This window comes from Diaphorina citri, unplaced genomic scaffold (assembly GCF_000475195.1).
Source record: "Diaphorina citri unplaced genomic scaffold, Diaci psyllid genome assembly version 1.1 scaffold649, whole genome shotgun sequence".
Classification (NCBI taxonomy): domain Eukaryota; kingdom Metazoa; phylum Arthropoda; class Insecta; order Hemiptera; family Psyllidae; genus Diaphorina; species Diaphorina citri.
Window position 1 is genome coordinate 72,275 of NW_007378082.1, and position 16,321 is coordinate 88,595.

The window sequence follows — 16,321 nt, forward strand, 5'->3', positions numbered from 1 at the left end:
TGACATCAAAAGCTGTCACTTATTAAGTACAAAGAAGTCTGTAAAATAAATTAATTATCTGGGAGTTAGTATGACAACTTAAACTAAATTTATATAAAGAGTATACAAGGCACTTGGAAATAATCACATAAATTTATATTAAAATAATAGATTGGAATTAATTTACAATTGAAGATGCAATCGGTAAGAACATGATTATTTTATTATTTTTATTTCGGGTAAACGTTCTGGAACAAAGAGGAGAAAAAACAGTACAAAGTTCAAAACAAGAAGCAAGTGAGCTTTTCCTCCATAGTTTTTACTAGAACATGATGCGCTGCTAATATGTAAAACTAAAGATGAGCCAAACTACCGACATTCTAAGAAACACGAACGCGAATTCTTGGTACATTCAAAATAAGTAAAAAACGATCTACCTAACTCGAATTTTCATATTTCCAGTTTCATTTCTCATAAACTCATAACACACAGGTATTGCACAGTAATGGAAGTCTCTCATAATTGTATTATTGTCGTATGACGTATTTGTTGACTATTTTATTATGCATATCACTCATATCAGTCAAGTGTTTCAAAAGCATAAGGGGTAGGTAGTTGAGCAAAGGAAAATTAACATTACAAATGATGAAAATCAGATTTACTTACTTAGATAAAAAAGAACATGATGCGCTGCTAATATGTAAAACTAAAGATGAGCCGAACTACCGACATTCTAAGAAACACGAACGCGAATTCTTGGTACATTCAAAATAAGTAAAAACGATCTACCTAACTCGAATTTTCATATTTCCAGTTTCATTTCTCATAAAGTCATAACTCATATCACACAGGTATTGCACAGTAATGAAAGTCTCTCATAATTGTATTATTGTCGTATGACGTATTTGTTGACTATTTTATCAGTCAAATGTTTCAAAAGCATAAGGGGTAGGTAGTTGAGCAAAGGAAAATTAACATTACAAATGATGAAAATCAGATTTACTTACTTAGATAAAAAAAAAAAAAATAGTCACGTTAACTGTTAACTCAAGAATGTAGCAGTAGAATAGAAAATCGGGATTTAAACATTTCTCTCTTGAATTCATCTTTTCTGTTAATATGATCATGTAATACTAAAAAAAGCACGAGTTTAGACACAGCTCGACACCAGTACAAAAGGTACTCAAGTATGTACGAGTACGCACATTCCGATGACATACACAAATTTTGTGTATAACAAATCACTAATTCCGTGTATGGATAAATCAATATACATCACAGCTGAGTAGTGATGACAGTTTTCCTTATGATAACTCCCGGCTGATCCTTGCCACTCTTGTTGTTGTTGTTCTTATTGGAGGAATCGGAGGAAGCATTGGGATGTGCACCAGACTCCGTATCATCTATGAGCCAGGGGGAGAGCTGGGTTAGCGTGGGCACTTTCTCCTGCGAACATAACGTGAGGGAGAGCAATAGAAATAGTCCTAAGGGAGAGCAATAGGAACAGTCCTATGGAATATGGAGCTCAATATTGTTAGATAAAAAAAAAAAAAATAGTCACGTTAACTGTTAACTCAAGAATGTAGCAGTAGAATAGAAAATCGGGATTTAAACATTTCTCTCTTGAATTCATCTTTTCTGTTAATATGATCATGTAATACTAAAAAAAGCACGAGTTTAGACACAGCTCGACACCAGTACAAAAGGTACTCAAGTATGTACGAGTACGCACATTCCGATGACATACACAAATTTTGTGTATAACAAATCACTAATTCCGTGTATGGATAAATCAATATACATCACAGCTGAGTAGTGATGACAGTTTTCCTTATGATAACTCAATTCGGGGTTTAAACACTTCTCTCTTGAATTCATCTTTTCTGTTAATATGATCATGTAATACTAAAAAAAAGCACGAGTTTGGACACAGCTCGACACCAGTACAAAAGGTATTCAAGTATGTACGAGTACGCACATTCCGATGACATACACAAATTCTGTGTATAACAAATCACTAATTCCGTGTATGGATAAATCAATATACATCACAGCTGAGTAGTGATGACAGTTTTCCTTATGATAACTCCCGGCTGATCCTTGCCACTCTTGTTGTTGTTGTTCTTATTGGAGGAATCGGAGGAAGCATTGGGATGTGCACCAGACTCCGTATCATCTATGAGCCAGGGGGAGAGCTGGGTGGAGTAGGTATCTTCACGCTATTGCTATTGAGTGCTTTTGACTTACCTTCTTGGTGGCATTGTTCAGGATACTCTGACGAGCGGTGGGTTTAGGTGACGTCATGGGGGAAGGGGAGGGGAGTTTCTTCTCCACAAGAGGGGAGGTGACACGAGACTTGGGAGTTGGAGAAGTGGGGGGCGACACAGTGTTGCCATTGGTCGCGTGCACTTCGACACGCGTCTGAGTCTCATTGGCAACACTGGGTTTGTCCACGGGGGAAGGGGAGGGGAGTTTCTTCTCCACAAGAGGGGAGGTGACACGAGACTTGGGAGTGGGAGAAGTGGGGGGCGACACAGTGTTGCCATTGGTCGCGTGCACTTCGACACGCGTCTGAGTCTCATTGGCAACACTGGGTTTGTCCACGGAGTCTACGAATGGGTTGGATGAGGCGGTGGTGCTGAATGATGTGAGGAATGGATTGGTAGGCGTGGTGACGGGAGAGGTGGACTCCGTGAACGGATTGATGAATGGATTGGTTGAAGGTTCGTTAGTGAGTGAGAGGGAGAGGAATGGGGAGCGAGGGGAGGGGGAACGGTTAGGGGAAACCACACGCTGTTCTAGACGGCCCGCCTCTCCCCAAGAGAAGTGAGTGACCGTCACAGAATCGTCTTTGTTATTCTCCTCTGTGATGGGAGTGCTGGTGGGAGAGAGGGGGGAAGTGGGGGAGTGCTTGCCATTAAGTGCCAGAGTCAGTTTATCACCGCCCTGTGTTTAGAGAACACCAAGAAAAGAAAAACATTTTGTACATAAGAAGCGGCCAAACAAAGCAACAGAAAACATACAAAAGAAATTAAAACAGTCACTCAACATCAAAATATAATACAACTACATATGGCAGCAATTTCCAACAAGCGGCCCGCCAGACCATTTTTGTGACCCGTGAAGCTTTCAGGGTGAGCAATGTGAGCATCCCCTCAAGAAAATCCTGTATACGGGCCTGCTCCCCTGTGTATGTTGTATGTGGCCCGTTAAGTACTTGGCAACGTAGCATGTGGCCCGCATACACATGGAAGTTGGAAATTCCTGAGCTATGAGTACTACCCTAACTAGAACACTTAACCTATTACTAACTAATCTCTGGGCCTCTGCTATGTATTTTTATATACAACTAGGAGTGTAGGTGATTTGCACACAGGTACCTATAGCATAGGTAGGTAAGTTTAAGTAAGGCTGTCTCGTCGCATTGGTGGACCGACCCAAAAAACATGGCAATTCAAAACAAAATGTAAAAAAAGAGCACATATACGACTAAGCGGACTAAGCTGTCCAATTTAGCAAATTTATATATTTTTATATACAACTAGGAGTGTAGGTGATTTGCACACTAGGTACCTATAGCATAGGTAGGTAAGTTTAAGTAAGGCTGTCTCGTCGCGTTGGTGGACCGACCAAAAAACATGGCAATTCAAAACAAAATGTAAAAAAAGAGCACATATACGACTAAGCGGACTAAGCTGTCCAATTTAGCAAATTTATACAAGGTCAATGGGGTGAAAAGAAAGCAAAGACATAAAAAATAAAATAAATATAAAACAAAGCTTTCTTGTTTTGTCAAACTATAACATAAGAATTAAGACACAAATTCAGTTCTAGTGTTCTATTTTTCAAATATACACAAATTTAAAGCGAATTCACAGAAAGCTCAAGTAGTGCAAAATTAAAACAAAGTAATCATTAATAATAAATAAAAGCTAAAGACAATCAAACAAGATGTGAACTTACCACAGAGATGAAGGTCGCCTGATCAGTTCCCGTGGTTCGCAGAATATTTTTATCCCTGAAGAAAGAAAGAAAAATTTTAGTAAGCCTAACATGATTAAAATTCCTTTACTCGTTTGTTCTGCCCTGTGCCATTTTTGACGTTAACTTACCAGAAGAACAGTCCAATTTTCTGCACCCCTTCAAACACTAGAATACCGGTTTTAGTAAGCCTAACATGATTAAAATTCCTTTATTCGTTTGTTCTGCCCTGTGCCATTTTTGACGTTAACTTACCAGAAGAACAGTCCAATTTTCTGCACCCCTTCAAACACTAGAATACCGTTGAAGTCCAACTTCCCTATTTTGGGCCTGGAAGAGTCAAAATCAAAACAAAAATTAGTTTCTACTCAGAGTTTCAATATTTTTAGACTTCCCTATCTTGAGTCTGGAACACCATTCAGAAACAGAAAACAAGATTTTTTTCTTCAAGTCTTTACTCAGAGTTTCAATATTTTTAGACTTCCCTATCTTGAGTCTGGAACACCATTCAGAAACAGAAAACAAGATTTTTTTCTTCAAGTCATACATGGTGTTTAAAACATGATAACTGGCTATCTTGGAGTCATGAACAGTTTCCGAGGCCTTCTCTGGACTTTGTTGTACTATTATTTTGATGTTTAGAACATATTGTTTTACTGGATCCGGATGCCTTTCCTGCAATCTAACCCTCACTATTTATTCGGGCTTGGGACCGGTTGTTGAATATGCTGGATTGCACACCCCTCAAGCTAGTTTATAATAAATAAGTAGGTAATAGGTATAAATAGGCAGTGGTAATAGTAATAAGGTACATGGTTAACATGCAGTGTCGCACCCAGCAATAAGTTCCACTGTGAACTTTCCAAGATACTTTACCTGGACAAGGCTCACCTTTCAATATATTGCACTTAAGTTGTTCTTTAGGAATAGGCCGAGGTCCTGTGCCCATGGTGGGTGCTTTATTATTCGGAATGGAATCTGCCTCGCTGTCCACATCTGAGTTGTTGAATATGCTGGATTGCACACCCCTCAGGCTAGTTTACAATAAATAAGTAGGTAATAGGTATAAATAGGCAGTGGTAATAGTAATAAGGTACATACATGGTTTACATGCAGTGTCGCACCCAGCAACAAGTTCCACTGTGAACTTTCCAAGATACTTTACCTGGACAAGGCTCACCTTTCAATATATTGCACTTGAGTTGTTCTTTAGGAATAGGCCGAGGTCCTGTGCCCATGGTGGGTGCTTTATTATTCGGAATGGAATCTGCCTCGCTGTCCACATCTGGAATCATGGAATTAAAAAAGGTCTTCGGATAATGTTCGTTCTCGGAACGGGTGGCTTTCTCCTATCCTGTCTTTATCCTCTCTTCGATTTCGGGACGATAATACCTTAGCAGTTACGGTTCCCTATATCCAAAATCCCAATTTCTTCAAGTAAACCTTTTTACAAATGACCACGTCAAAATTACGCTAATAAATTTTCATGTCGCTACTTGGATCCAAACCCCCTCGGATTACTAGTCCAATGTTTTACTTTTTTTTTTTCTTTTGTACAATATCTGCCGACTTTTCTGCAAACTTGGCACGGTTATGTATTTGAGTGTTAACTTGTTAACTCAAATACTGTGACAAGTTTGAAGAAAAATCGGCTGATCTATCCTGTCTTTATCCTCTCTTCGATTTCGGGACGATAATACCTTAGCAGTTACAGTTCCCTACATCCAAAGTCTCAATTTCTTCAAGTAAACCTTTTTACAAATGACCACGTCAAAATTACGCTAGTAAATTTTCATGTCGCTACTTGGATCCAAACCCCCTCGGATTACTAGTCCAATGTTTTACTTTTTTTTTTGTACAATATCTGCCCACTTTTCTGCAAACTTGGCACGGTTATGTATTTGAGTGTTAACTTGTTAACTCAAATACTGTGACAAGTTTGAAGAAAAATCGGCTGATGAGCTTTACTTATGTACAGACGTACTTTATTTAGTGTACTAACCTATAAATAAATCGTTCATTCCTAGAGGGGAAAGTACAATTACTTTTCAACTCCCCTAGCGCAGTGGTTATTGCTCTTGCCTTGCACGCAAAACGCGGGAGAATCGGGAGATGCGGACTCGGTTTAGCCTCGCGAGGATAATATACCTGCTTGGCCCACTCAGCCTCGCTTGGAAAGTGAGCAACTATGGTAAAAATTGAGTGCATTAGCTAAAAAGAAGATTCCGTAATGGTCCATCAGTGAGCACTGATGTTGAGCACATGGTAAAAATTCTTTTCTTTCCCTCCCATCAAGAAGTTTTGTGCTGTGGTTTAAGTCAAGGTAGGGGGGTAGAGGTACGCTTACGAGTAAGCAGGCCCTGTATGTAGCTGTAACCACTAATAAGCTAGTGGCCATGTCCTATTCGACAGTCACTCTAGTGGCCGAAAATTTTCTGCTTCCTACCTAATAGAAGTCTGTTAGGACATACCTGTGCAGTGTGCACCTATTACATGCCCTTCTGTATCTGGTATATTGTGAATTTGGTAAGTAAGAATCATAAAAAAAAGTTCTGATTAAAATATATAATGCCATCTAATAATAAGTAACTTGGTCACGAAAATTAAACATTTTCAGGTTTGTTTCTTTTATACATAGTTGCTTATGGATAGTATTTTTAAATTTGAAACCTTTGTACTATTTTCAAGAAAGTACACAATAAAAGTCGAGGAACAACATATGATGACAAATAGCCCAAGACGTTTCGACCATAGGCTGAAAATACAATTTTCGGTCTTCAGGGCCCTAAAACGTATATTTCGACGTACAGAACTAATGACTTGTCTCGTTCTTGTTTCAGTTGACTCCATTGTTCGTGAAAATTCGATCGAAAACTTACATTGCAAAGCCAAGGCGGCCAGTTCTACGGCAGTACTTTCCTGGCACTCCAGTCGCCCTTCCAGAATGTCCAGTTTGAGTTGCAGGAAAAATTGATACCGAGTGAGTTCCTCTCGCAAACAGTTTGGTTCGGAAGAGTAGAACTTAACTCTCAGTCTTAACGTGAAGGGGGGCCCAACTGAAACAAGAACGAGACAAGTCATTAGTTCTGTACGTCGAAATATACGTTTTAGGGCCCTGAAGACCGAAAATTGTATTTTCAGATGGTCTGTACGAAACGTCTTGGGCTATATGTCACCATATGTTGTTCCTCGACTTTTATCGTGTACTTTCTTGAAAATAATACAAAGGTTTCAAATTTAAAAATACTATCCATAAGCAACTATGTATAAAAGAAACAAACCTGAAAATGTTTAATTTTCGTGACCAAGTTGCTTATTATTTAGATGGCATTATATATTTTAATGAGAACTTTTTTTTTATGATTCTTACTTAAAAAATTCACAATATACCAGAGACAGAAGGGCATGTAATAGGTGCACACTGCACAGGTATGTCCTAACAGGCTTCAATTAGGTAGGAAGCAGAAAATTTTTGGCCACTAGAGTGACTGTCGAATAGGACATGGCCACTAGCTTATTAGTGGTTACAGCTACATACAGGGCCTGCTTACTCGTAAGCGTAGGGTTTAAAACCCTTTGGACGCATAGAAATAATATCTGACACATAGAAATATCTGGGTTCCTTCTGCCTTCCCTAAGTAGTCCACAGAAAATAATAGTTTTTTTTTCTAACTCGCTCACCTAAAATCAAGGAAAAAGAAGCACATGTTGTTTACCTGGAACGGACGTTTTTCTCTTGACAAAGGGACTAGTATTGCTCGAGCCTTGGTCGTCGGACAGGTCCGAAATCAAAGGCTTCGAGTTTATCTTGCTCGCTATGGAGGAGGTAGTACTTCGGATGCTACCATTGGCAACACTGCTGCTTGATACTTGACATTCGGAGGATGTGCCACCTCCCGCACTACTGGTACCCGGAGGTTTCTTGTCTCTGGAAATTCAAACGGGTTGAGTCAGAACAGGGAACAAAATAAAAGGTACTTAGACCCTCCCATTTCATTACTTTATATCACCGTTGTATCTCATTAGGAGTCATTAGTATAATGTAGCTTGGATGGGAATAAAGGCAGCAAAAATAATGGAAATAAACGTAGCAATAGTTTGCTTTGATTATTAAGGAGCGCGGCAGCGATCCGGCCCGCCAAGTCAAAATCTGACAGCGCTACTAATGACTACTTACTACATTGCAAGTTAAAATAACGCCAGTACTCGTAAATTACTAACGTCTATCTATTTATTACGATATTTTTGTGTCTAAACTATGAGTGCCCTATTAAAAAAAAAGTTCAAAAGCTCTGAGAGAGGATAATTTTTATGCAATTACGATATCTATGTTTAATTATGCAATCATATGTATGATTGCATTTATCATTTCGTCTTCTAAAACATGGATTGGTCTTGAGCTGTTGGAGTGTGCCTTCATCATTTCGTCTGTTAAATTGGTTTTGATTGTTTCCAGCTGAATTAGGAGATTATGAAGAGGGAGTGCAATTACTAACGTCTATCTATTTATTACGATATTTTTGTGTCTAAACTATGAGTGCCCGATTAAAAAAAAGTTCAAAAGCTCTGAGAGAGGATAATTTTTATGCAATTACGATATCTATGTTTAATTATGCAATCATATGTATGATTGCATGTATGATTGCATATGTATGATTGCACCCTTGCTTGTCTATTCAAAGTTAGAAAGGAGGTCTACAAAGTTACCAAACTTTCAATCAAGTATTTATTTACCTCCCTTGCTTGTCTATTCAAAGTTAGAAAGGAGGTCTACAAAGTTACCAAACTTTCAATCAAGTATTTATTTACCTCTGTCGTTCGCGCAGGACATGGGATTGCCTTCTGGCATACCTCTGACTGGGTCTTCGCTCAAACTGTACCGTTCGTCTGGCTCTGTTCAACTGAGTGGTCTGGAATTCTGTCTTGCCACTGAAAAAGAAAATATCATTATAGATATAGCCCGTGCCATTGACACGAAGTTTTGATCGTTCGAGGAATAAATTTTTATTAATTTATTTTTAGACTCCAACAACACCAACCTAAGAGGTGTAAACGCGTTAGACTTTTGATCTGGAGGTTAGTGTATCGAATTCATGTCAAGTCATATAATTTATCAAGGTGTATATTTGTGACAAGCATTTATATATGCCTAACATAATTTTGCAGTAACAAATGTCAGATTATTTGACCATCCAGCCACATTTTCCAACTTCCTAACATAGCTAAATTTATCTTTAATTTTGAAGTAAGAAAAGGCTTACCTATATCTAAATCGTGATCCCATTCTAAAGAAATTCTGGCGGGCAGAAGGTCCCTTGACCGGGCCTCTTAATCTGAAGAACGCATGATGTTCCACGGCACACAGTATACCTATTACCTACTCACCTGCCTACTTACAGTGTCAATCGACCTGTGTGAGTATACCTACTCACCTACCTACTTACAGTGTTGCTCGCCTATTGATACCTACTGATAAGATACCTGTCTCATCAATATTACGCCTGCTATTATGAATGACTATACAATGTGCTAATCTTTACTTTTTGACAAAATTTAGTATGCTTGTCAAAAGTATGCTCACATTGTTACTTTCTCTGAAATATTGACATATCGAGTAATCTTACTAGGAAAATACATATCCTTGACTCTTCTACAATGTGTTCTCTAACTAGACATCAATTACGGAAACTCAAAGAGGACATGAGTAATTTTGACGAACACTACCTTTCACTAAGGTCAGATATGACGAAAATAGAGGAAGAATTCCAAAATGACAAAATAAAGACTATCTTTGACACCTGTTGTGACCAGTGGATAATTAAGTCACATGAAAACGATAAATTGCAAGAAAAAGTCAACTTGTTTGGAGTCAAGCTAAATGAAATGGATGAAATTAACACAGGCTTAAAGAGAAAGCTAACAGATACTGAAAATAGGCTAAAAGAATTAATAAATGAAAACAACCTTCAAACAGCAGATCTAGACAACCAGATAAAAGAAATGACCAACCAAGTAAAGATATTGGAAAAGAACACAGAAAAACTGAAAAACAAGAATGATGATTATGAAAAACATATACAAAATCTAGAAGATGAAAAAGGTGGACTAAAGCTCACAATAAAGGGACTCGAGAAAGCAATAGAAGATCTGAAACAGGGACATGTGAATGTATCAAGATTAATGGATGAATCAACACAAGATTTCGACATTACCTTATCTCAGATGAATTTAGAATTCACTAAATCCTTCAATATCACACACAACGGAAAATCATTCCAACATGAAATGGATGAACTCAATGAAACAGTTACTGAAAACCAAGATCATAAAACTATATCATCTCCAGTGCTCTCCAGGGAGACCATGTTAATCTCACAGCTGGATCCCTTTGATGAAACATTTTCATCTGTCGTCTCAAATTCAAAGGATGACCACTTTGATGAAACCACAAATACCATGCTTTCCAAGAATGTCAATTTTTTGCCAAATCAAAATCAAATTGATGTTCCCAGAACACGTGAGCACAAACAAACTGCAGAACAAGAAATGGAATGTATCCAAAGACAAAGGGGGAAAAACGCAACACGTGATAAAACAGAAACATCAGGATTGCTCAAAACCCTTTGTAATGAAATCTTCCTTTGTAAAGATATGATTAATTCATTTAATTCTCAACTTAATGAACTTGGATTGCTTACCAAAGGAACTAAGGAAAAGGAAACTACCGAGTCATATAGCGAATATTTAACTCCAAATATCATAGTTACTAATGAAAAATCTAAAAGTTATTCTAAAGAAATAGAGAGCGCTCTGCATATGGTTGATCAAAAGCTTGAAAAATTCAACACAAAAGTTACGTCACTTGAAACAGCGATGAAAAGGTTTGATGAAAGATGTGAGAAACCGAACTCAAGCAAAAAGATCCAAAAGGAAGAAGAAAATGTAACTGTTAATGTAAATGAAGTACAAAGAAAGGAGACTTCAAATAGCTCGCATGATTCAGACATCCAGGTGGTTCACCTATTGGGAGACAGTCACATCACGAACATTAAACATCATCTTTCGAAAAATGTTCCAACCAGCTGGAACATAAAAGAAAACTTTAAATCCGGTGCTAGCTTCAAGTCAACAAAACAGCGCCTTGACAATTCCCCTTCATTCAATGTGTCCCAGAATGACCTAACAGTACTCATGTTGGGCTCCAATGATGCTTGCGTGGGGATTTGGACGAATATGGAACACGACATTGAAGCTATGATCAATAAACTAGACACCACCAAAATATGTTTCGTCCTTATTCCACTAAGATATGACTGCCCCTGGATGAATAAACACATTATACGTCTGAATACCAAAATCAAATATTTTGTTCGCCAGTTCCAAAACATATTAGTTCTCAATCCGAATAAGTATCTAACAGACTGGGATTATACCAATCATGGCGCCCACTTATCACGTCATGGGAAGAGAAAATTGTCACAAAGAATCTCCTATGTTCTTTATACCAATCATGGCGCCCACTTATCACGTCATGGGAAGAGAAAATTGTCACAAAGAATCTCCTATGTTCTGAAAAATTTCGAGAAATTACAGAGAAATGCCAATAATAATACTGACAATATACGAGAGAAACCTAGAGAACAACAAGAGGGCAATAGATTCAAAATTACGAGGCTGAGTGGGCCAAGCAGGTATATTATCCTGGCGAGGCTAAACCGAGTACGCATCTCCCGATTCTCCCGCGTTTTGCGTGCAAGGCAAGAGCAATAACCACTGCGCTAGGGGAGTTGAAAAGTAATTGAACTTTTCCCCTCTAGGAATGAACGATTCATTTATAGGTAAGTACACTAAATAAAGTACGTCTGTACATAAGTAAAGCTCGATTTGAAATAATGCGTCCTGAAATAATAACCTTTGCTGTAGAAGGAAATAAGGGTTCAATAACCAGTTCATTCAAGTGCTCAACTTTATTAGGTAAAAATAAATATTTAATAAAAATAGAATACAAAGTCCAATATAAATTAAATTAGAATACAATTTTCATAAATTATCTCGGTTTAAACGGAACGAATTAGGACAGTATAATTTTTATCTAAAAAGAAATAGGAAATAAGGTGGAAAAAAAACTTCGATTTACTCTATAAAATGACAGATAAAAAAGTAGGACATTTTTTTTTCTCAGAAATATCTATTTCTAAATTATAATAAATACTCGTTAAAGGAAAAGGTACCTGCCATTCCTACAACACACTTTTATAAATTCCCTTAGTTTTGGATACCTGCAACTGCATACATATTTACATTTTACTTGAGAGAGTGTATGTCCGAGCAAGATAGACTAAAGATTTTTAGAATACTACCTATTATGATATTATGTGAACAGTCTAGTAGGTAGTTATAATTAAGGAAAAAATTAAAATTACCTGTCAAAACTATTTTATCATTAAATTTTTCGTGATGTTTACAGAAAGTGAAAGAAATTTAAGTTAAACATGATTTGTGTAATTTTATTACAAAATATTTCTGAATATCATTATATGTGTCATAGAGAAGTAGTAGATAGATGAGAACTAAGCTACATGGACTATAATATTGGAACCCTAGTAGTTATAGTCAGGTACAATAATAGCTCGTTTCAAAATATTACTTTACTCAATGCTTAGGTGTTAGCTTTTCTTTCCTCCTAGCTGGACCATCTCACTTCGACTACTTTTTGGCAAGTTTTCTCTACTAGGAAGCATGGGTACTTTAGGCTGTCCTTTTTCTCTCTGAATAGTTTCCATTAGACTATATCCAGGTAACCAAACTTTATCTTTGTATGCAGTGACCAGAACATTTCTCTTTGGTTCTGGGTCACAGTCAATAGCACTAATGCCAAAAAATTCACAGTAACCATGGATAAACTGGCGCTTGTCTCTATTCATCACTTCAAATGAAAAGCTACGGGATTTCTGTTTGGAATCCTTGGATAACTTGACAAGATCTGACAATCTGGAATGAACATAGTTGCAAAATTCGGGGTCTTTCTTTGCCCATTGTTTCAGGAAATCTGGATACACAGGTTTTAGTTTTAGATTGAGGTCCGGATTTTTGATCTGTAGTCCCAATGCTAATCTTCGATTTCTATCAATTTGAGCACATGTTTCATTGCATTCCAGAATCTTATATTCTCCCTTGGATGTTTTATTGAACTGCTCCAATAAAGACTTGTCTTCAATACAGGCTTGAGTTTCACTTCGTTCTCCACAGCTACAAGCTACTTGTATCTTCATAGTGCAAGTACTACCAGGGCATGCTCCAGGGTGACACTTTTCATTACAAGGATGACCACATGCAGGTCTAGGTCTTGTACATACTTGTTTACATTTCTCATTGGCTTTCAAGCAATCCCCTTCATGACAGGGTAAAATACAATAATGTCTTTGACATTTGAGTACTTTACCACACGCCTGACCACAAGAATAAGAGTTGACATAGCAGAAGATATTTTTCCTGACTTGGTGTTTACCAAAGCACCACTTTTCTGTGAACACCACACAGGGAGGACATTCAGGTTCATCATGGCAGGTATGTGCAGGAGGATGGGAACATGGATGAGAGCGGGAACATACCCTACCACAAAGGGGGGGCTTGGTACCACATGGTACTGGGGGGAAAATAACCTCTCCTCCACATCTACAAGTAAGTTCCTCAAAACTGACGTTCATACAAGGGGGACAGGGACCCTTGTGACAAAGTAGTTCACATTTGTGAGTACCACAACGTAACTTCTTGTTACAAGTCAGAGGACAAATGTGATCTTGACTTATACAACAAACCTGATTACATTTATGTTTACCACAAGATCTCATAGTAGAACACTTGATGTTACACTTGACTACAGCACCAGGTTTGAGTTCACTGCATTGAATTTGTCTTTTCCTTTGCCTACAGTTACACAGGACAACACTGCTAAGTTTACACACAGGACAGTCACCCTCATGACACTGAGCTTTACATTTGTGTTTCTCTTCTAGCTCTCCACAGTGTAAAGTCTTCCCACATACCTGGGTGCAGGTTGGTATGGGATCTGTGCAGGAATTTCTCTTCTGATTTGCAGAGAGGTGAGTTTTGCCACAGCAGCAAGTAGTAATGAACTGAGGCATCAGATAACAGAGGTCACAGGGACCTGGATGACATATGTTGGAACACTCATGATTGCCACACTCCAGTTGCTTGCTACATGTACCTTCACATGAATAATTCAGCTCCACATCTGCACTACAAATAATACTTTTAGTATTAGCTCCACAGAAACACTTCTGTTCTACAAGTTGGCTACAAGGTTGGCATGTACCTTCATGACATGTGGCTTCACACTGATGCTGTTGACAATTGAGAAGTTTTCCACACACTGCACTACATGTCATTACCTTTGTAGAACCACACTGCATCTGGCAGTTGGTACGTTTGCAACCACAGTAGCGAGTGATGACAATCTCACAGACAGGACAAGGACCAGGATGACATAGTAATGTACATCGATGTCCACATGGACTATCTCCTCGTTTTAGTTCTTTACTACAAACTTCTCCACAAGAATGAGGGATATCAGAGCGATTCCAACCAATGTCCAACACCTGCTTCTTACAGAAACATTCATACACCTTGGGTACTTCTGTGCTCACATTTTGACATGCAGGACATCTCCAGCCTTGTTCTGTATGAGATGAGTCAGCCCATTGAATTGTACATACCAAGTGGAGTATGTTGTAACATTTGCCACATGACCAAACAGCCTGAGCTTGAGCAATTTTTTCACAACATACAAGACATTCTTGTGTTCCTTTGAACAAAATTTGAATCAATTTGTCTCTCTGAGATGTTACTTCTTCATCCAAATTGAACTTTGAATAGTTGGAATTTTTGTCATCAAGATTGATTTTACCAAGCAAAGGCTGTATAATACCTATATGACCCATAACATGGACATTTTGACCATTTTTACCAAAGGATCTTTCTCGGCTATTGAATGGTGATTGTTGATACTGACTATCTCTTCCATTATTGTAGTTTCTATCATTGTTATACCTTTTGTCTCTGCTGTTGTTTGGTTTTCCAAACTGACTTCTCCTGGGCAAATTTTGGTTTGAGCTCCCTGGTCTAAATCTATCTTGTCTCTCATTATTGGGCACTTGGTCTTGATAAAAATCATCAAATCTTACATCACTTGAGCCTCCTTGATAGTGTCTTGAGGATTGAGGACTTCCATACCTTCTATTGTTGTTACGAGCTGAACTGCTTTTATGATTTTGATGTTCTCTGATGGAATTTGACTGGAAATCACTCATCTCTCTTGATTCCCTTCCATTATAATCAAATGGAGGTTCTTGCTGAGCCTCATTGTAATGTTGGTCTCTATCATCAAATTGCTCATCATTTCTTCTATTATAAAAACCCTGCCCATTAGAATAGTTGTTCCTACTTTCAGAGTCAGGTATTGGATTCACATTATCATTATAATTCTGTGGTCTTTTACTGAATCTTGGTCTATTATTATTGTTGTTACCATATTGATTTCTTCTTGGATTATTTCTCCGTGCATCACCATACTCCTGGTTAAATCTTCTCTCATCTCTTGGCCATGGTTCACTTTGATTATCTTGCTCATCCCGGGAATGAGAAGGTCCTGCTGGTCTTTCATAATACTGGGATGTAGGAATAAAATCATTGGCACTTGGGTTTAGGTTGGAATTGTAGTGACGCCTCCGGTTGTAGTGGGCTTGGGGTTTACTATGGGACCGTCTCTGATCCATGCCAGCAGGTGAGTTACCTTCACTTTTGGACACACCAGCAGTGTTTGATATTTTCAATCTATTACATGATTTAAGCCTTGGACAAAACCTAGCTACTAAAAAATAAAGAATGTTCTTTAAAGTTCTCACATTTTTGGATCACACGTTAACACGAAAAGAAAAAGAAATTAAATAAGCAATTTCACAAATTGACACCAATTTTGAACTGAATAAAAAAAGAAAAAATTGGGATAGAGGTAACCTCAAAATTGAACAAAATAAAATGAAGTTGAAACAAATGAGTCTCACTCTGGTGATAAAGGGAGAAAAATTTGCCTCTGAATGCGGCGTGTGAGTACATTACTGGTGTGTTATTTTTGCACTCGTGTCTCTGAGAAAACGTTTTCTTTTCTTTTCTTTCAAGAGGATTAATAAAGAGAACTTTCTGCAGTTTTATCTTCTCGAATTTCAAGAGAATAAGGATAGGATAGGAGAAAGTCAGTCGTTCCGAGAACGAACCTTATCCGTTTTACGAAAATTAAAATGTTCGCCCTGGGCGGGAACCGAACCCGCGACCTAGCGCTTAC

General features: G+C 38.0%; 1 protein-coding gene and 1 long non-coding RNA gene across 2 annotated transcripts; both read right to left on the reverse strand.

Annotated features, from left to right (window-relative positions):
* Positions 1-1,326: 1,326 nt before the first annotated feature.
* Positions 1,327-4,005, reverse strand: LOC113468122. Its single transcript, XR_003391974.1, has 2 exons — positions 3,943-4,005; positions 1,327-1,425 (listed from the first exon to the last, which is right to left on the reverse strand). It is a non-coding gene; the product is annotated as an uncharacterized LOC113468122 (long non-coding RNA).
* Positions 4,006-11,901: 7,896 nt separating this feature from the next.
* Positions 11,902-15,986, reverse strand: LOC103510835 (protein shuttle craft). Its single transcript, XM_008475535.3, has one exon. It carries the CDS (start codon positions 15,753-15,755, stop codon positions 12,627-12,629), a length of 3,129 nt encoding a protein of 1,042 aa, XP_008473757.1. The 5' UTR covers positions 15,756-15,986; the 3' UTR covers positions 11,902-12,626.
* Positions 15,987-16,321: the final 335 nt, after the last annotated feature.